This window comes from Prionailurus viverrinus, chromosome A1 (assembly GCF_022837055.1).
Source record: "Prionailurus viverrinus isolate Anna chromosome A1, UM_Priviv_1.0, whole genome shotgun sequence".
In the NCBI taxonomy this organism is placed as follows: domain Eukaryota; kingdom Metazoa; phylum Chordata; class Mammalia; order Carnivora; family Felidae; genus Prionailurus; species Prionailurus viverrinus.
The window spans coordinates 25,290,224-25,310,826 of record NC_062561.1 but is presented as its reverse complement, the minus strand read 5'-3'; the positions used below and the strand labels follow the sequence as shown (position 1 = coordinate 25,310,826).

At 48.2% G+C, this 20,603-nt stretch overlaps 1 protein-coding gene across 9 annotated transcripts in view; it reads left to right on the top strand.

Annotated features, from left to right (window-relative positions):
- CBY2 (chibby family member 2) overlaps positions 1-19,081 on the top strand; it is a 29,012-nt gene extending 9,931 nt beyond the window's left edge. For 7 of the 9 annotated variants that reach the window (XM_047877479.1, XM_047874403.1, XM_047876640.1 and 4 more), the window contains one exon: positions 2,171-3,560. In XM_047877479.1, the coding sequence (XP_047733435.1) occupies positions 2,171-3,388 (1,218 nt within the window). In that variant the 3' untranslated portion in view covers positions 3,389-3,560. Of the gene's footprint in view, positions 1-2,170; positions 3,561-17,472; positions 17,635-18,015; positions 18,075-18,690 lie in introns of those variants that run through there. The other 2 variants (XR_007156407.1, XR_007156338.1) reach the window with 2 other exon arrangements.
- The last annotated feature ends 1,522 nt before the right edge of the window (positions 19,082-20,603 follow it).

Below are 20,603 nucleotides of genomic sequence, written 5' to 3'. Positions count from 1 at the left end.
GTTATCTCACAGCGGGGTGGTGACCCAAACAGGGCATGTGCTTTTATTTCCACTTTACAGGCACATTTAACTGACTTTATATGTTGGAAGGTGCCTAGGGGGTCAGGGAGTCTGAGTCCTTTTTACTAGTAAAAAATCTGGATCTCAGAGAGGGTGCAAGTGATCTCCAATTTCACAGCGCCCATCAGTGACAGAACCAGGATGAGAATGCTTGTGATCCCCAATCTTAGCACGTTGGCCTTTAACCCTGGTGTAACCCCCACCTGGGCAAATGACACGTCCTACCTGGCTCCGAGCTGTCCCGAGTGCCCACAGCTGGCATCCCTCGAGGGAGCTGGTTAGACATGGAGCTTCCTGGACCATATCCCATACTGAGTGCATCAGTCTTACAAGTAGGGAGCTCAGAAATCTGCATTTAAGACACACTCCGACGATTATTCTACACTGGCAAGTGCAATTATCGGACTTAAGCTCTGTGGCTCTGATCCCCTTTGTGACATGATGGTCTTGAGGTGTGTGGGCCACCAGCATGAATCGCTCCTTGGGAATTCCTTGGTGTCCCTTGCTGTCTTCGTTACCACATATTGAACTCTCACTGCTCAGTGATGGGTCTGTGATGGTGCCCCTCTCTTCCAAAATTACCATCTGGGCTCTGCTTTGAGCCTAACACTGTGTCAGCGGATGTTAAAGGGCTGGAAGGATAGACTCAGGGTGGCTAAGAGTGGAGGGCGAGCCTCGGTGGGACAAGGGAGAAGGCTCGGCTGGTGGACCGCACCACTGTTTTGGACGTAACGATTTGGGCGTCTGTCGGGGTGATTCATGGTGCCCCTTTGCCCACGCCAATTGTGGGGACATACCTGCAGCTGGGGGCGACTGAGAAGAGCGTGTGTTCCTCCACTAAGGGGACAGAAGTGTGCCAGAGCCCACGGTTAATGGTTTCACACGTTCTCTCTTTTAATCCTAAAAATACCTCTCTGAGGAAAGGCAGTAGATGTAGTTACCCCAACTTGAAAATGTGGAAACTGAAACTGAACTTGCCATATCCTTGTCACTGATCAAATCGTGGGGCTGGGGACCCAAATATCAGGCGCACTTCAAGTGAATGCCCTTCCACCTACACAACATACGTGTGACGGTCATTATTCATGGATTCTCTATTTGTGTATGTGCCCACTCGCTGAAGTTTGTAACCAGCAAATCAATACCTGTGGCGCTTTGGTGGTCATTTACAGACATGCACAGAATGACAAAAAATTAAAGTCACCTGATACACACATTCTAGCTAAGGAACCTTCTTTTTTTTTCTTTTTAAGTTTTTTTTTTAACGTTTATTTATTTTTTTGAGACAGAGACAGAGCCCGAATGGGGTAGGGTCAGGGAGAGAGGGAGACACAGAATCCCAAACAGGCTCCAGGCTCTGAGCCGTGGGCACAGAGCCTGACGCGGGGCTGGAACTCACAGACCGTGAGATCATGACCTGAGCCGAAGTCGGAGGCTCAACCGACTGAGCCACCCAGGTGCCCCCAAGGAGACTTCTTGTTTCAGCTCTCACACTGTAAAATAGTGTCCTTTTCACAGTTTATTTAGGGCCACATTCTTGACATTTTCGTGCTCTTTTGGGGGGTGGAGGATGATTGCACAGTTCAAATGGCCCCGTAGCACATTGCCCAAGGGCTGTCCAGTGCCCCTTAATGAAAGAAGGCGTGATGTGCCTGACAGAGAGAACATGGGTTAGATAAGCTTTGCTCTGGCATGAGTGACAGCGCTGTTGGCTGAAAGTTCAATGTTAACGAGTCAATAGTGCATATACTAGAGAAGATGTCTTTCAACAGTAATACACATAAATACAAGGTTATGTCTCGGTTGGTTGACAAAACTGTGACTAGAGGCGGGCAGGAACCGAACCCTGCGTTTCTACCCGGGGCGATGGTCTGGCCCTCGTGAATCCAGCGTTCGCGGTCACTTTCCAGACCAGAACGGCTGCAAGTAGGGGGTCGGCTGTATTTCCTTGCGAGGCCTCCGCGAAGCCAAATGCAAACGTGTCCGCCGTGGCCCGGCCGGACTATCAGACGGAGTGTCTCGTGGGGGTAAGCCGGCCTCTTACCTGGCCAGCAGCCTCGGGCTCGTCGGCTCCTTCACTAACTCTCGGCTTCCCCGCTCTCTCCCGCAGAGGGGCACAGCCGAGCCTTTCCTGAGGCTCCACAACCTGTACCCCAGCCCGCGCTGCGCCAGGCAGGCCGCCCTGCCCAGGCTGAGCCGCAGAGTGACCAGCCAGCACTCCTACCCGCTGAATCGCTTCTCCTCCGTGCCCTTGGACCCCATGGAGCGCCCCACCTCGCAGGCGGACCTCGAGCTGGATTACAACCCTCCGCGAGTGCAGCTCAGCGACGAGATGTTCGTCTTCCAGGACGGGCGCTGGGTGAACGAAAACTGCCGCCTGTACAGAGAACTGTACTTCTCTCCGTCGTCCTCTTTCCACCACAAGCTGCACCACAAGCGGCTCGCCAAGGAGTACCTGCTGCAGGAGGAGAACAAGGCGCTGCGCGAGGAGAACAAGGCGCTGCGCGAGGAGAACAGGACCCTCCGCAAGGAGAACAGGATCCTGCAGGTCTTCTGGGAGGAGCGCAAGGCCACGCTGGGCCGGGAGGAGAGCAGGGCCGCCTCGCCGCTGCTGCACAAGGACAGCGGGGCCCTGGAGGTGGCGAAGGACGCGGCCTTGCAGATGCACCGCCTCCAGGAGGACAGCGGCCTGCAGCTCCTCAGGGAGGAGAACAGGGCCCTGCGACAGCGGCTGGAGCAGAGGAAGGCCTACTGGGGCCCGGCGGAGGAGAAGGCGGGCCCCGGGGAGGAAAGCACGGCGGTCCCCTCGGCCCACGAGGAGCTCCACGGCCCCGGGCTGCTGCCGGACCAGGGCACAGGCCTCTCCTCCGCTTTCGAGGAGTCCAAGGGGCCCTCGCCCCCCCAGGACGACTCCAAGACCCTCCGCGTCCTGCGCCAGATGGTCAGCAACCTGTCCGGGTCTTCCGGGGACGAGGAGAGCAAGGCCGGCCCCGGCCTGGCTGACGGGAGCCAGTCCCTGGAGCTGCTGAGGGAGATGCACCAGGCGCTGCAGGCCCTGCGGGAGGAGAACCAGAACCTGCAGGTCCTCCGCGAGGAGAACCGGCTGCTGCGGGAGGAGAACAGGGCCCTGCACGCGCTGCGCGAGGAGCACCGCGTCTTCCAGGAGGAGAACAAGGCCCTGTGGGAGAACAAAACGCTGAAGCTGCAGCAGAAGCTGGTCATCGACACGGTGACCGAGGTCACCGCCCGGATGGAGATGCTCATCGAGGAGCTCTACGCCTTCATGCCGGCCAAGAGCAAGGACCCCAAGAAGCCCAGCAGGGTCTGAGGCCCCCCCCAGGAGCCCTGGGCACGTGACACCCAGCCAGACAACGTCTCCTGCCTTCCATTCGTCATCCCCGCCTCCCCCCACCAGGTGGCCCTCGCGGAAGAGCAGCGCTATCCTCTTCCTCAACTCAGAGAAGCAATAAAAGCATGGGGAGGCCGGCCGGTTAACATCAGCGTGCCGCTCTGGCTTCTTTTTCTTTCTTTTTCCGGCGGTTTTGGGTTCACAGCAGAAGTGAACGGAAGGTACAGAGAGTTCCTGTATACCCCTGCCCCCCCCCCCACCCCATGCACGCCCAGCCCCCTCCCCTGCTTATCAACATCCTCCTCCAGGGAGGTGCCTCCTTCCAGCTCATGAACGCGCATTAGCACATCGTTATTGCCCGAAGTTCCTGGTTTAGATTGTGGTTCTCGCTCAGGGTTGTATATTCTGTACGTTTGGACAAATGGGTAATGACATGTATCCATCATTATAGTACCAGAGTATTTTCACTGCCCACCCCCCCCCCCCCAATCCTCTCTGCGCATTCACCCCTCCCTCCGCACTGCAGGCAACCACTGATCTTTTTACTGTCTCCACAGTTTTACCCTTTCCAGATGTCATAGATTGGAAACCCACAACACGTAGCCTTTTCAGGGTGTCTTCTTTTGTTTAGCAAAGTGCGTGTAAGTTTCCCCTATACCTTTTCGTGCCTTGGTAGCTCATTTCCTTTCTGGGCTGAGGAATATCCCGTTGTCTGGAGGGACCACCGTTTATTCATTCACCTTGGACATCTTGGTTGCCTCCACGTTTTGGCAGTCATGAATCTGTCTTCTTTTGAACCCCCCCCCCCCAAGTCTCGTCTTTCCTTATTGTCTGTTTTTCACTCCCCCTCCCCTTTTCCTTCTTTTTTTCTCCTACTCCTGTCCTCTTTCTCCCGTCTGTCTTTTTCTCTCGTCACCTTCAATTTCTGAAGTTCTGGCAATGGAGGATGGCCTGTGGGAGAAGAGGGCACTCAAGGCGAGGGCTGTTCAACTGCACTGCTATTGACATTTGGGGCTGGTAAGTCGTGGGGGGCTCTCCTGCATGTTGTGGGGGGCGGGGTTTCAGCATCCCTGGCCTTTGTCCTCCAGGTGCCAGTGACAGTTACCCAATCTCTAGTTGTGACAACCAAGTCTGTCTCCAGGTACTGCCACGCACCCCCTACCCCCAACATTGCTCTAAGTTTCTCAAAATATATTCTCTGAGACACTAGTCCTTGTCACGCTCTGAGACAATGAGGGCTTCCATGGGGAGAAATGCTGCCACGATCCTCTCCAGCAGATTCATAATCACACTCCAACTTAAAGGATCTGAGAAGTCCTGCAATGAAGAAATCTGCTTAACTTTGGTGAACCCAGAATAGCTCAATTTTACTCGATCTTGAAATCGCTTTTTATGTTACCCTGCTGTTCTCCCAGTTTGGGAAGGGGTGCTCTGTGCCTTCCCCACCTCTAGGCTTACCTCCCTATCCCTGGGTGCCAGCTACTTACTCATAGTTCACACCTCCTAGTTGGATATAAGTGGTGGGCAGGTGGCTACTAGGCTTATGGGAGGGAGCTACAGAGGCTCAAAATTTAGTGTCCTGGGCTTTGACTTCCCATTTCAAAGTTGGACATAGTGTAGAGCCAAGAGGTTGAAAGGAACCCTCGGGTGACCATAGAGGGAATGGGGCCAAGGTTCCCAAACTCTGCTGTGTGGTATTGGGTATGACTGGACAGTGGGAGTGATTCCAGTCTGCAACAAAGTTGAGGAATCACAGGGGTCCTTGAGGTAAGCTGACTGATTCTCAGTATCATCTCCGTTCGCTAGTAATGGGTCTCTGTGAGGAGGCAGGTGTGAGGGAAAGAAGGAATTTACCCATTTTGCTCATGGGAAACTGTTAGGACAGATAAGAGTTTGAGACTGGAATATTCCCACACCTAGTCCATCGTTCATGCTAGCTAGATTTCTGAGCCTTGCGTAAGGTCCAGAAGGTGAGGGAAAGGCAGTTGCCAATCACTTTTCATCCCTGTGATTCTCAGTACCTATGAGGCAGCCATTATGGTTTCTTCTACAGCTATAGAAACTGGAGTGCCAAGGATTTTCCAGAGGCTAGCCGGCTACGAAGGGCCAAACTGGGACTTCCGTACAGACCTAATGACTGCAGATCTCAGACTCCTGTTAAATCACATTGTCGAGTAAACCCGGGCTCCAAAAATTACGTTTCAAAATGGCTTCCGTGCTTATAGTTCAGATTTGGGAAGTTGTCGAGTCTTAACCAAAATAGCATCAGAGATTCCAGATGAGGGAGAACAACGATAGGAGTATTTTCTCTTACCATTCAGTGACGACACATCTATCTATTCTGGGCCTGGTGCACGCAGAGGCTCAGTGATTCATTCCCAGGTTGCCGCCAAAATCTAACAGGAAGTTGTTGCTAATGGGCCTCTGGCCGTTTGCAGTTTTTCTCTCCATTTGGTGAACGCATCACGCAAGGCATCGTGATATGCCATACTTTGTTTAGGGCAATGTCATAACCCCAGGGTGTAGGGTTTTTGTTTTTTGTTTTTTTTTCCTTCATTTATTTGATGAAACCAAATTGATTTCTGCGATTCTGGAAGACAAACTGGAAGACAAAAGGCAGACTCTCCCCACGTTTGTGTTACAAATATTAGCTTGGATTCATCTACACAACAGCAGCTGGGGGCTTCCTTGCAAGCTGAGGGAGCTCAGAGGACTTAATACTACTTAGCAGTGTCAACTTTCTCTGTCAAGCAGAATCTAAATGGGTGAAAAATTAGCAAGACAAACCATAAAATGTCATTTTTATGGAGTGGGGAAGATTTACTTCCAAACAGTGTTTCCTTGCATAGTGCAATCTGTCACAGATAAGCTCACATTCCGTGGGAGCTAATTTCTTATAGAACAGTGTGAATTTCATTCTTCAAGGAGCACTTCCTTGAAACATCTCTGCTGCTTTTTCAGCTCTCTGTTGGCCTCAAGTCCCTCACTAATGTATGAGGCTGTTTTCTCTTTGCAGGGAGGATTGTGGCTGCAAGCCTCTGAGGTTTGCCTTTGGAGAGCCGAGCATCCTCCCTCTCCCATTTGGCCCTTGGCCTAGCTAACTGGCACTCTTGGTTGCTGGGGTCAACTGAACCCACCTGCTGAAGTGGCTGAATCCTGCCCATAGCCCTGTGTAGTGCCCAACAGTGAGACATCAGGTCGAATAGAGAAGAGCATCCACAGCCTAAAACAACTGGCTAGTTCATGGAAACTGTAGTTGCCCAGAATTAATTCAGGGAAGGGATTCCAGTCGGAAAATCACCTAGGCGAGGACAGTGGTTGTGAGCTTACCAGAGAGTGTCAACAAGAGGGACCAGAATCAAAACAACTCGGAAGAAAATCTTGTTGGCTTTGGTACGCTCAGATTCTGTTCTTGAACTCTTCCCTTGGCTAAGGGCTTTTCGCGAAACGGGGCGACCTCGGTCTTCATGTGGCGAATGCTTGCCGTGGTCCTGTGTGACGCTGGGCAGCCTGGGAAGTGGCTGGCACGAGGTCAAGGTGTCTGATGGAGGAAGGTGGAGACCCTACGCCCTCAATAACCATCAGCTCATTGTCCTTGGAGTTGAACTTTTGATTCATCAGATGGAAAATGGCTCTCACTGAAAGGCCAAGTCATTTTCGGAATATTCTGGATATACCAACAGGAGCTGCTGGAAACCACGTTCTTTCCGGTGAATGGGATTTCGAGCCCCCGAGTTGTTGGTAGGGCACGGCATGTTTGTGTTTGGAGCAGCCCGCCCCCTTCCTCATTCACACGCGAGTCTTCTGCAGCCTGAGCTCTTATCAGTTTCTCTGGGTAAATAGTTCTTTCCAAATTCTGTGCCTTCTTTGTTCACTCACACAATGGCCTTTGTAACCAAGAACAAAGTTAGGAACAGGTGACAGATTATTTTTAATGCTGTCAAGACAAGTGGCTGTTTAATTTTTTGACATTTTCTCTCTAGAAGCCTGCTTTTGTTCTTTGCGGATCGGGTGACTCAGAGCTATCAGAAATCCTCGTGCCTCGGCAAGACTAAGTCCAAATCTTTTTCAGAAACTGGTCAGTCGTCATTTGGGAACACTGTGTGGAACAGAGTAGCATTGCTTGGTTGTCAGTTACTTTTTGTGGCCCTGTGATTGGGTTGTCCTGACCTTTTCCCTCATTTCCTTCACTCATTCAATCCATCACCAGGTCCTACTGATCCTGTCTCCTAAACAGCCCTTGGATCTTCCTACCTTTTTCTGTTCCCATGAGTGTGACCTTAGTCCTGGCCACCATCATCTTCTGGGTGACTCTGCATTGATTTCCAGACCTTCAAGGTTACTTTCAGCCCTTTTTCCGTGTTGCAGCCAGACTGATTTTCTTAAATGTGTGTATGCTATCCCACTATTTCCTTATTTAAAATTCATCTCTAGCTTTCCGTGGTCCTGAGGATCAAATAAAACTTTACCCTGGGTCTCTGACTTGAGTGTGGATGCTACTTTATATTCTTCTGGCCTTTTCAATTCAATTACACATCACTGTTTCTCAGGGTCCCCAGTGGGCTCATTCAGAATTCAACATAATTTAACCAAATGGCCTCCTTGTCTCTTGGAGATTACATCCGGAGAGGAGAGATCCCTCCTCCTGGGAAGGGCCGGCAGAGCTCCAGGGAAGATGTACTCGGGCCAGTGAGGAAGGGTGGGGACACCTGTGGTGCCATGCGGTTGGTGATGGATCTTCCGTGGTCACGATCAGGCTGTTGGGTGAAGAGCCCGGTAACTTCCCACCTTGCCTTGTCTTTGGTGAAGATCACCTACTCTGAACCGCTCTGCACCCGCGGTGTAGAATTCAGAGCCAGCCTTCTGGGTACATAGCTAAGCTCCGCCGCTTACTCTGAGACTTTGGGCAAGCCACTTAACCTCTCTGTGCCATGGTTTCCTCTTCTGGTGAAAGCAAATGGCACCTGCTGATCTCAGTTAGCTGTTGTTGCATCATAAACCCATTCCAAAACTTAGTGGCCTCTGAACCACTTGTTTAGTTGGGCTGGATTCAGCGGGGCAGTTCTGGTCATGGCTGGGCCCGCCCCATCTGTGGTCAGCTGGCAGGTTGTCAGGTGACTCTGCTTCCGGCGGGTGGCCGACGGCTAGCTCTCCTTGACATGGCGTCTCGTCCTCCGGCGAGTTGTCCCAAGCTTCGTCTCGTGGCAGAGGCAAGGGTCCGAGAGAGAGAAAGAACAGCATGCAAGGTCTTTTGGAATCTAGGCCGGCACTGGTCTGTCCTTATTTCTACTGACCACACCCCGTGGGCGAAAGCAAATTGTGAGGCCAGTCCAGATTCAGGGGGTGTGAAGGGCACTTCACCTCTTCATGGACATAGGGAAGCCACTGAGTAGGACCATCGATCCACTGAATCTATCCTACTACTTTATAGGTTGTCGTGGGGATTAGGTGAGAAAATATACAGAAAGTGCTTAGCAGTGAGACTAGTCTGTTGTCAACACTCCAGAAGTTGTATCCACTTTTATCAGAATAATCACTTTTATGCGTATCTTTAAGAAAATGGGTAGAAATTAGAACAATTCACAGAAAACTGCTTCAACGTTTTGTGAGAGTTTTGTAGTTTGTGTAGCTAGAATAATAATAATAATAATTATTATATATATAATATATATTGTATTATATACATTATATATATTATATTATTATTATAATAATTATTATTATTTGTGGTACTGGAAGACTAAAGTCAGCACCTGAGCTTCTCGTTATGCTCTTAGATGCAGATTTTTTGGTGAGGATTGAATACATTAATGCATGAAAAATGATTAACTCCGCATCTGGAATGTAATAACCACTAACTAATGGCAGCTATGATTATTATATGACCGCAACAGGGTCAATGATTTGGACAAAACCTGCCTTTTTTCCCCGCCCCACTTTATTGCTAAAACAAGCGAAGATTGGTTTAAAATGATTGCCGAGAACTCCGATCTAACAGGTGGTCAAGGTACGGCGCAGTAGAACGGAGCTTTATGATGGAGATTTGTCACTCACGTACACATAGAATGAGCCCCACACCTTCGTTATGCAGCTTCCCTAGATCAATCGTGGCCAGTCTTCAGTTATTCTCCCCCACTTTCTTTCTTTTGCTAATCTTTAAAAGCAAATCCCCGACGTCACATCAATACTTCAGGATGTATCACTGATAGACATTTTGATTCATTTTAAGGAGAACCTAACCACCCTATGATTGTCATATCTATAGCCAAACTAACCCGATTCTTAAATATCACCTAATACCCAGTTCATAATAAAACTTCCCCCATTGTCTGTGTGATTCAAACTAGATCCATATGTTATGTAAGAAACCTAAGTTCGTTTCACAGGAGGAGAATTCTGTGCAGTTCTTGGGGCATCCAGAATTGGCTAGTGTTATTCGAAGCCCGGCCTGCCGAGGACCCGAAACGCACCTGATGCACGCAGAGAAGGTGGACGAATGTGGTTTCCTGAACCTTTTTTGCATCTTCCAGGAAATGTTAATGCTACCATTTGGTGGGTCTAAAGCCACATTGATTTAGAACTATTCAGAAAGGTGCTCCCGAGAGCTGTGATGCCGGATGCCCCAAGATTGCTCACGGGTTAGCTTCATTAGCCTCAAGGTCATTGGAAAGAATAGAGACCCACGTTGTTACCTTGACACCTGAGATCTGGGTAAGAATAGAAGCAAGAGACTTGCTCAAGCTGAGGAAGGACCCCCACAGTGTGCTTAGATCCTGCAGATGGCAACTGGCCCCAAGCTATGGAGAACTTAATGTCAGGCTGTCACAGAAAACCAGACTTATTCTTAACATCTTTAAATTGTATCTCTTTAAGGGTGTTGGCTGGGCTAGTCAGAGCTGGGGAAAAGAAGAGGGGATATGCCAAGAACCCTTAGTGAGGGTGTGTCTGCAGTAGAAAAATCTTAAAAACACAAACACGCTAGCTCTATATGTGTGGTGAGATTAATGGGGAAAGATCTTAATCTTTTAGACAAAATAGATTTATGTATTTATACATTCATTCAACACCTAGGCTAGAAACCAGAGAGCCATGCTGAGTCCAAGCTCTCTCTCTCTTCCTACATGTAATAAATCACCAAATTTGGCCAGTTTTACCTCCTCAGAATTTCCTGAACTTGTCTCTTTCTCTTTATCTGTACAACCATCGACCCACTTCCCTTATCGGCTTTTGCCTGATCTATTGTGGTCTAATCCTAGATAAGTCCGTTTTCCACCCTGCAGTCATAGTGAGCCATTAAAATTTTTTTTTTAACGTTTATTTTTATTATTGAGAGACAGACACAGAGCATGAGCAGGGGAGGGGCCGAGAGACGGAGAGACACAGAATCCGAAGCAGGCTCCAGGCCCTGAGCTGTCAGCACAGAGCCCGACGTGGGGCTCGAACTCACAAACCGCGAGATCACGACCTGAGCCGAAGTCGGATGCTTAACCGACGGAGCCACCCAGGTGCCCCCAGAGTGCGCCATTTAAAACACTACGTGGACTCTGTTATCACTCTCCTTCAAAGCTTTGAATGGCTCCTGATTTCTTTCTGTGGACCTTCCACACCACAAATGCTGGACTGGATTATGGGTGTGCAGAAATAGTGATCCCTTTAGCTCAAAGGGTGGCCCAGTTGGGAACAGCCTCATTTATTTCCTCCCATATTCCACTCAGGTATGATTTACTATGCGTGCCACCGTGGGAAGAGGCTTAGGGAATGAAATCCAAGCTGCTCAGACTTCTCTCCTCTCACTGGCTCCCCCTCCTGTGACTCCCGGCCCTGTGAGGGAGCAGTATGGAGCTGTCTTCAGCCTTCTAGAGGTCATTCTTTGCTCACGCAGGTCTCTGCATCTGGAACGTGTTTTGACCCCTATTGTATCTTGTAATTCTTATTCATCGTCCAAGACTCAATTCAAGAATCATTTGCTTCAGGAAGTGTTCCCAACCTTTACGCCTAGGCCAAGGGTCCCTCTTTTGTGTCTTCCCTGTTCCTAACCCATGGGCTATTCTCCTACCAGGTCAACTCACCATATTACCAAGACATAGTTTGATTTTGTGTCTGTCCCTCCTTCCAATCTTACGGTTCCTTGAGAACAAGGTTAATCATCGAGAAATTCCTACTGCCCGGTACAGGGCCTGGCACACAGTAGGTGCTCAGTAGATAAGAAACACAAGGGATCGTGTGGAGGACAGCCGTGATACCCCTCGGCTGGCAGTTTAGCTCTAAACCCAATGTTTTCATGCCCTTTGCTAATGGGGTCTGATTTAAACTGTCCACCGGCACAGGATCATGAGGTCCAAAAATATCAGGAGACTGAAGTCAACATCATTGGAAACATATAGTGGAACACTTCTCTCCCAGCAGTCATACTGTTTTTAACAGCAGCAGATGAGAAGAAACATGGCATTCCAAGCAGGGAGACAGAAAAATGAGACTCGCTGCATTAGAAACGAAACCTTCCGACACTGACATGGCCTGTGGTTTGTATCACCACCTTCGCAGCCCCGAGGATTGAGTGTTATTTTAGTTGTTAGAGTTTGTAGGCTATCGCCTGGTAGAAAATAACCATTTCCAAGATGAGATAGACGTAAAGAGACTGCTACCAAATCAAGATTGGAGAGCGATGCTATCGTTTGTAGTGAGCGGAAGTTGGTAAAAATCTCCCATCTTGATCTTACAAACGCACACACGCACACTTGAGTTTGGGGGGTGGGGGACGTGCTCCCTTTAGAGCTCAGATTTGTGGGAGCCCAACAGGGGCAGAGATGTTCACCCGAGACTCTGTGTTTAGAGGTTGCCAAGACAGAGCTACCCTCCTTTGGCAACCATTAGGACAGCATGGTTAGGTCGCAATGGTCTGTTTGCTTCACTGATCATCCTTGGTGGAACAATGGTCAGGGAGGGAGGAGTGATGCTTCCGAATATTTGAGTAAGAAAGAAGACAGAGAAGTCGCAGCAGTGATTTTGATAACGGGCCCTCTCGGTAGGAAAGAGTTAGCTTTGACTTGACGCGTGTTGCGTTCTGTGGGAAGGTGAATCAGAGAGCTTGTCTGTATCCCATCTGCTACGTACAACAAAGCCTGACGGTGTTAGCAAGGGAAGACGTGATCATCACAGCCTAACTCATTTGTCTGATTTCCGGGGCTCTAGGGGTTTGCTAACATTCAAAGTAGCGAGATTTTCTTCCCCATGAACAAATTTCAGGATCCAAGAACTGAAACGCTACAATACACTGAAAAACAAAACAGAACACCCAAATCTGTCTTAAACTGAGCAAGTGGAGGTGGCACTATGAAAAAATGACAGGAGGGAAAACATGACCTGAAATCTCATTCAAACCCTAAATCTTACCCCATGTTACCAAAGTTCTGCCTTCTCCATGACTGATAAAGACTGCCCAATAACCGTGACTGACATCTTTCAATATGGGACAGCTTTGATGATATGTGTATGCATAGCTGTATGAAGTTATCATTCATCATAAGGGGCTAGAGTATAGCTAGCTACCGTGCCTTAATATATATAAAATAGCACATTGTCGATGCCCCCATAGATAGCATATGCACATAATTTTTATATGTGTATATATAATTTCAAGAGAAATGAAAAAAAATATCTTAAAAAGATCCAAAACAGAAGAGGAACTCATTAAAACATGTGTCATGGGTGAGAAAGGCGTGCTAATGAGGCATAAGCCAAAGGGCTATTCCATAATTTACCAAATGTTTTCTAAACACCTAAAACTGTGTTCCAGATTCTGTTACAGACACTGGGGGTTGTCGCTGAGGTTCAGGGCAGACATGGGGTTTATATTCTAGTAGGGGAGACAAACAGTAAACAAGTAATCCTATCAGCAAGATGATCTAAATGCTATGAAGAAATAGGAAATCAGCTGCTGGACTAGAAGATGTGTGTGGTAGTTTCAGGCAGGATTGTCAGGAGAGGCCTCTGTGAGATTTCTGAAATGTTCAGTTCCCTAGCTCTATTCCCCTATCATTTAAAATTTATGTATGTGTGTATTTATTTGTTTAGAGCATGGGGGAGGGGCAGAGAAAGAGGGAGAGACAGAATCTGAGCCATCAGCACAGAGCCTGATGCGGGGCTCAATCCCATGAACTGTGAGATCATGACCTGAACTGAGATCAAAGGTTGGGCGCTTAACCACCTGAGCCACCCAGGCACCCCTATTCCCCTGTTGTTATAAAGGACCCTCAACAATGCGATGGGAAGGTGTTGGGGGAGGGAGAACATTCTGTAGTCTCAGTCTTCTGGTAAGCCTGTGGCTTTGACCATCACAGGGGCTCCTTAGATTTCATTCACTTAGGTGGGATCGGATGGCTACAGGGGGCTGGATTTGGCTATTTCCCTTCCCCAAGGTGGGGTGGGCTCTGATGAAACCCCCAGCAGGTTAGGCTCTGGTGAGATGATTTTTCTCGAGGCCTTGTTAAAAAGAAGAATAGGGTGCTCTGATGTCTTTCAAAATGGCTACTGTTTCCCCTCCCACTGTAGAAAGCATGAGGAGAATTTTCTCTGATCGTTAATGTGAGAATCTGGCAGAACTCCTCCAGGTAAAATCCCCCAAAATGTGAGGGTCCTCCATGACCGGATCCCTCTCCGAGTTGTCCACATGAGTATCTAGTAATTCCTCAATTACAGTTCCAATTTTCCTATCCTAGCACTGGACTGGTTCTCATGGAAGTTTCTGCCCCAGTAAGTTGTTGTTCTCTGTATCTTCCTTTCTGTCTCTCCAGTTTTGGGGGTGACCCCAATTCTTAATGATCTCAGAAGAGTCGCTGATTTCCAGTTTTTAAAGACTTTTTCTTGTGAGGATGGAAGGGAACAATAACTTTTGAGGGCCTCTTTGAGATAGCTGAGATGAATGAAGAGAAAGAACTGCCATGTCAGGGGTTGGGGGAAAGACTTTTCCAGGCAGGGAGTAGCATGTTCAAAGGCCCTGAGGTAGGAGCAGACTGATGTTGGAGGCCAGAGTGGGTGAGGCAGAAGGTGAGAGGCCATGGGTTCAAGACAGGCAGGGTCTAGATCGTGGAAGGGCTGGAAGGCCACGGCGGGGGGTGGGGGTGGGGACTCTTGGGGGAAGACAGGAAGGTTTTACACTTCAAATGGAAATAACTTATTTACCTTGGAGATAAAGACAAAATTAAATGGTGTGATCCTGATAACTTTCCACATACTATAGAGGTAGAGAATTTACGGTAGAAATTCCCCACATGTCATTGTGGTTTTTGTATGTGTCTCTTAGCACACTACCATGTGATTGAACATGCACGCTAGAAGACGACCCTTATTTGCTGATGGGTATTGCTCATTCCCTAGAGCAGCTTGTGTGAAGCCTGGGTAAAATCTAATTTGTGAGGGAGATGAAGCATATTCCCTGCTAGGCCTTATCTGCAAGGGCGACTGGGCCCAAGTTCTAGGAGGGTGGAAGGTGTCTCATCCTGCCTCCTCCAGATGGCACACTGTGGCCATAGAAGATTGGTTATGAACCCACATTATGGGTCATCCAAACAACGACATTGTTGCCCTCAGAACAAACTGCCCTGTTGTGTGAGTGAGGGAGACAGAGGGAGATGGAGCTGTGGGCTAAACATGGGGTCCACTCACAGTTTGCACCTGCCTTTGGTCTCTAGAAGTCAGATCTTGGAGTCCACGGAAATCATCGTTATGGTAACTTGGTTGTCCCGCAGGTAGAGGATGTTTTCCTAACCTTGATGAGGTAGTCCTAGGAAAGTTGAATACATTAAAAAATCTGGGTTTGTACAAAGAAGTGGACCAGCAATTGCCAGGTAAATTTGATTTGCGCAAAGTTCAAGTGCAGATTTTCACAAAAGCACCTCCCTTCCTGCGCCTTCTCGCTCTCCAAGTTCACTTCTCTCTGCACCACGTACCTGCTGAATTCTGTGGTTCAGGTTGTGCAGATTGTCGTGTTAACCCTCCAGTCGGTTTTCTAGGTGTGTAGGATGGTTTAGTGTTGGTCTGGCTGCATTTCACGGACGTGAGACGCACAAAAAACTTCCATGCTGTTCCGCCATCTTTGCTTCTCCCCCAAGTGCAGATTTTCAGATGAGAGAACTGTTTCTCCTCACAGAGCAGTTTTCTTGTTCTTTCTGAATTATTTGAAAATGGTCCCGGTGATGCATTTTACTTCTCTGTTTGTATCCCGCAGACCTGATTTAGCTTTAACCGTTTTGAGTGACAAGACCTCCACCATCTACCCATAGAACTCATTCTGCGGACTAAGTTTAGCTCTTGCAGTCACGCATTTGTCTATCATTCCTGTTCTCATTTTAATTCCATGATTTCTTTATTCCATCGCATGCCTTTGTTACGTTAAACTCTCCTGTAATATTTTAGGAAACTGTGATGTTCTCTCTTAAGCACGTCCAGGTGCTAGAGGTGCTATTGCTCTGAGTTTTCCTCATGAGCCGCCATCCCAATTTGGGGTCTCATGAGTGTAGGCATTTGCTCTCCCTGTTCTTCCCAAGGTAGACACGTGGAGCTGGTGGGGAAGCAAGCCACAGAGAGTGCCTGGCTGCCACCTGACAGACAGTCAGCTGTCCATGGTCATGACTAGACTCTGAAGGCTCAAGGCAAGAATCCTCCCTGGCTTCTTTCAGCTTCCGGTGGCTCTAGGCCTTTCTTGGCTTCTGGCTACACTGCTCCATTCTCTGCCTCCATCTTTTTTTTTTTTTTTTTAATTTTTTTTAACGTTTTATTTATTTTTGAGACAGAGAGAGACAGAGCATGAACAGGGGAGGGTCAGCGAGAGGGAGACACAGAATCTGAAACAGGCTCCAGGCTCTGAGCTGTCAGCACAGAGCCCGAGGTGGGGCTCGAACTCATGGACCGCGAGATCATGACCTGAGCCGAAGTCGGCCGCTTAACCGACTGAGCCACCCAGGCGCCCCTCTGCCTCCATCTTTACACAGCTTCTCCTCTGCATTTGTGTCTTCTGCTTCTTGTAAGGACACTTGACATTGGATTTGGGGGCCATTTGGGTCATCCAGGATGATCTCATTCTGAGATCCTAGCTTAATTATATCCACAAAGACCCTTTTATCCAAATAAGGTCACCTCCACAATTTCTGGGGGTTATGCCTGGACATAACTTTTGGGGAGCTGTCACTGACCACACTTCAGGAGACCTGACTCTTCCAACTTGCCGTCTGGGGCCTGAAATTGTCACCATTTAGAAACACAACTGAAATTTGAGCCCTAGACCTCTAGCAGGCCCCTACTGAAAAGTAAAATAAAGTGTCTCTGAGAAAGGTCACTTGCACATTTAGTGTCCATTAGTACAGGGCAGAGAGCAGGATCCTGGGGGAAGGGGACAGATGAGGCCAATATTAGTAAAGCACTAAGAGCCGAAGATGGTCTGGTACATGGGGCATTATTGGGCAAAGGACTGGGTTGTGTTCAGTTGACCACCTTGTGCCCAAGCAGACTAAACCCATGAAAGACCACCCCCACAGGAAGGCAAAGGCAGAGTTTGACCATTCCTAGTTTTTCATCATATTTATGCTAGCCTCACCTGCCTGGACTGATCATCTGGCCAGGGAAACTGACCACCTTCCTGCTCTCCTCTGTTGGGTCCTGAATCATCCCACAGCGAGTATGAAGCCTGCAGGCAAATTGAATTGGGCTTTAAAGCATGAACAAGATGTCAATAGCCATTTATCCCCTCGTGAAACATAGGTCCATGAGTTGAGGGTCCTATGCCCAATGAATGGAAGAGTCTAGAGACTCCTAACCACATTCGGTTATCTCTAATGGTCTCAGTGAATTTTAGGAATGGGTTTCATGTATACAAACCTTTGTGTCAGAATTGGACTTTCGTTAGACAAACAGTTGACATCACAAAATCCAACACAAGCTTACACTGCTTGCTCCCCAGGGGGTATGGCTTTGACCTCTCTATTTCAACTACAGCTTACAAGCCTGTTTTGTAACGGATAGAGGAATGAAAGAACAAATAAATAATTTAAACCAACCTTCCCTTTCAGGATTTTGTGTGTTTTCCCAACATAAGAACCCAGGTTAGCAAACACAGCCCTGAGGAATGGAAGTCTCATTTAAGCCTCTTCTTACTGATTAGTGGGAACCTCAGGTCTACTAAGAGAATTGTCCATGCAGTTTGATCCATGAGACTACGTAGAACATAGTGGGTAAGTTGTGTTCTGGAGTCAGAGAGACCAAGTTCACATTCTGGTTATTGCATTTAATTCACCGGGGGATCTGGGGGCTAATAACTTCTGTACAACCCAGTTTTCTCATCTGTCGAAGGGGAGGGGAACAATAGTCGCTCTCTCTTCAGGCTGTCGAGAGAATTAAAACACAGCAAACTTGGAGAGTTTGAGGTTTCAGGACGTGTTCATTGTTATGACTTCTCTCAGAATCAATGCTTTTCACAGAGAGTTGGTCAAGATCAGATTAGTTGGAAAGAAGGACTTATATGGTCAGTGCACAGCCCTCCGGGCTGGGGCAGGCATAACCAGTTTTGCCAACCTGGCTCTCTGCCTGAACACTTACTCCCTGCACCCCTCCAGGCTCTGAACCTGTCTTGCCTCTGATCTGCTCTCCATGGAGACCAGCTTTATGTGCACAGGTATTACAATGAAATTCATTGTTAGAAAGATTTCCTTCAGGCTCCCCAAGCACATTGTGTGGCAAGTTGGTAATTATGTATGTTGTTGAGAGTGCCGGGCGTTACAAAAATAGAAATGCTGTAAACTTTTTAGAAGTGAGGGTTAGTGTGGAGATTACCCATGGCTGTAATGGTTTCCAAATGCAAATTGAACATCTTTCTTTTGATCCCAAACAATGGCAAGAAGCTAACATGGACCTTTGATCCCATGATGGTGTCTAGAGAAATTATGAGGTCTCCAGGATGGGATAATAGATCCTCATCAAGACTTCTAGCTTTAGGAGATTGTTTAATCTCTATTCTCAGTGGCTGCAGCTTTGAGGCAGCTGTGACTGAAAGGTCCCAAGTGCTATTGAAAACAGCTCATCAGTTCAGAACAAAGCTGATTATGTAAATTGTGCATTAAGATGCAGCTCCAATTTAATTTTACTCTGTAAATAAATATCCCATTAACATCCATCTGTTGAAAGTCAGGTAAGACATACTCTAAGACTATATGGCTAGAGTCCCAGCGAATGCTCCATAAATACTGACGGGGGCGGGGAGGGATTAGGACATACAAAAATTCACTATGTAGAACTTTAATTTGTTTTCTTTAAATTGCAAGCCAGCTATAAAAATCAATTTAGAGCAAGAAGAGACTCTGATTGGCCAAGAAAGACACTGAATCTATTTCTGGTCCTGCTCTTTTGAGGGCACAGGAAAGCTTTCTCCGATTGCTGTCACAGAGATCAATAATAATTATGGCTCACCAATTCCCTCCCAAAATAAAAACATTTCAGCTGATGAGACGCGAACACTAAATTAGCACCAGCTCTTTTTGCTGCAGGGCAATTTACCCAGCCAGAAATGCCACTTGTGAGAGTTATCGTTGCTGAACGGGTGCAGCTGGCCTCTTCGAGTCCGGAGTGGTGGAAAATCCCACCCACCCTCGGGAGGGAACCGGAACCGGAACCAGGACTGGTAGTGGGGTTGCGGGGAGGGAGGCAGGCTGCCTTCAGAGGGCTGCCGTCTTCCGGTAGCTCAGGCCGGTAACTACCCATGGCCCCGGAGCCCTAGGAAGAGCTGCTGATGCTTCGACAGTAGCCTGTTAATATCAGGGGCTCCCAGCGGCGTGTTTGGTTGTTATTTACCAAGATTTTGGTGAAGATGGATTGCCGATCAGCTGCCATGAGGTAAGAGCCTGTTGTATTTTGGGGGCCGCTGCTTGGTGGTGGTGATGGTGTGGGAGGAGGCAAGGGGTGGGATTAGCAGGAGGTTGGGGACAGTCCAGGGATGACCCATCATGAGTTACACGTTGTAATCTCTAATGTACTGTTTTCTAAACTGTTGGTCACTTTTCTTATAAAAATGACCATTTTGCGTGGCTGTGGGCGTCTCTGAAGGGTGTGAAGCAGAGGCCCTGCAACCAAGGCTACTAGGCCCAAGGTCACTGGCATATCTAGCGCTCTGTACATACTTAGAAAGAACCTCTGAGCGGGAACGTTTCCGAAAGGTGCCCCTTCTTCCCAGCCCATGAAGCCCTGAGTCAAGGCCCAGATTCAGGAGACGAAAGTACATCTCGCCCATCCCTATCTCTCTAAAACGTGCCCCCTTCCCCCTAAATGTGAAGCCTGGGCATCTGCCCCACCTTTTGTACCACAAGGATGGGACCAAGGCTAGCTCCTCCCCTTTTCTTCTTACCGTCTCCAAGGCGGGCATGATCTTGGAGCTAAGCAGCCATCTTATAACCATGAGGCACCAACACTTTATCTGCTTAGGAAGGTGAAGCGAAAGAAGCGTGGATGCTGGGTTCTTAATGACACTGTTAAATTGCTACGCTAGCACTGGACTAACTACTAGTCCAGTTCTGGAACTGGACTAGTCTAGTCCAAGAACTGGACTAGTACATTCTAGCACATTCTTCTAGTGAATGTTCTTCTTCTATGAGAAAGATAAATCCCTGTTTTAAACCACTGTTAATTAAATGTTCTGTTATAGCCAAAATACCCGTAATGGATGAAGGGAATGGGGGAGCTAGCACATAGGGGAATGGTAGAGGAGTCTGGATTTCTGATTCTCGGCAAATTCATCTTCAGAGATGCCACTCACACTTCCTTTACAGGGGGACTTACCATCCCCCTTCCTCAGTGTTTGTCGAAGACCAACCAAATGGCTACGTCCACCCTCGTATTGTGCCCTTTTGCAGAATTCCATTCAGCTCTTCATCCCAGGGCTATTTTTTTTTTTCTGCACTGTCACTATGAGTCTTGGATTAATTAAGGATGCAGACCGAATGAGGCATTATGGTGACTGTCAGCCCTAGAAGTAAAATATCCCAAGTGGTTCCATGGGCAGGAGTGAGGTGAAAACCTGGGAGCTACATAGCCAGGCTAGAAATTCCAGCATCAACTATTTCTGCAAGCCATGTTCCTTATGGGACCTGTGGTCTGAAGTGTCACTGAGGCAAAAAGAACACATCCTGGCTTCTTCTCTTCCACAGAAATAAGC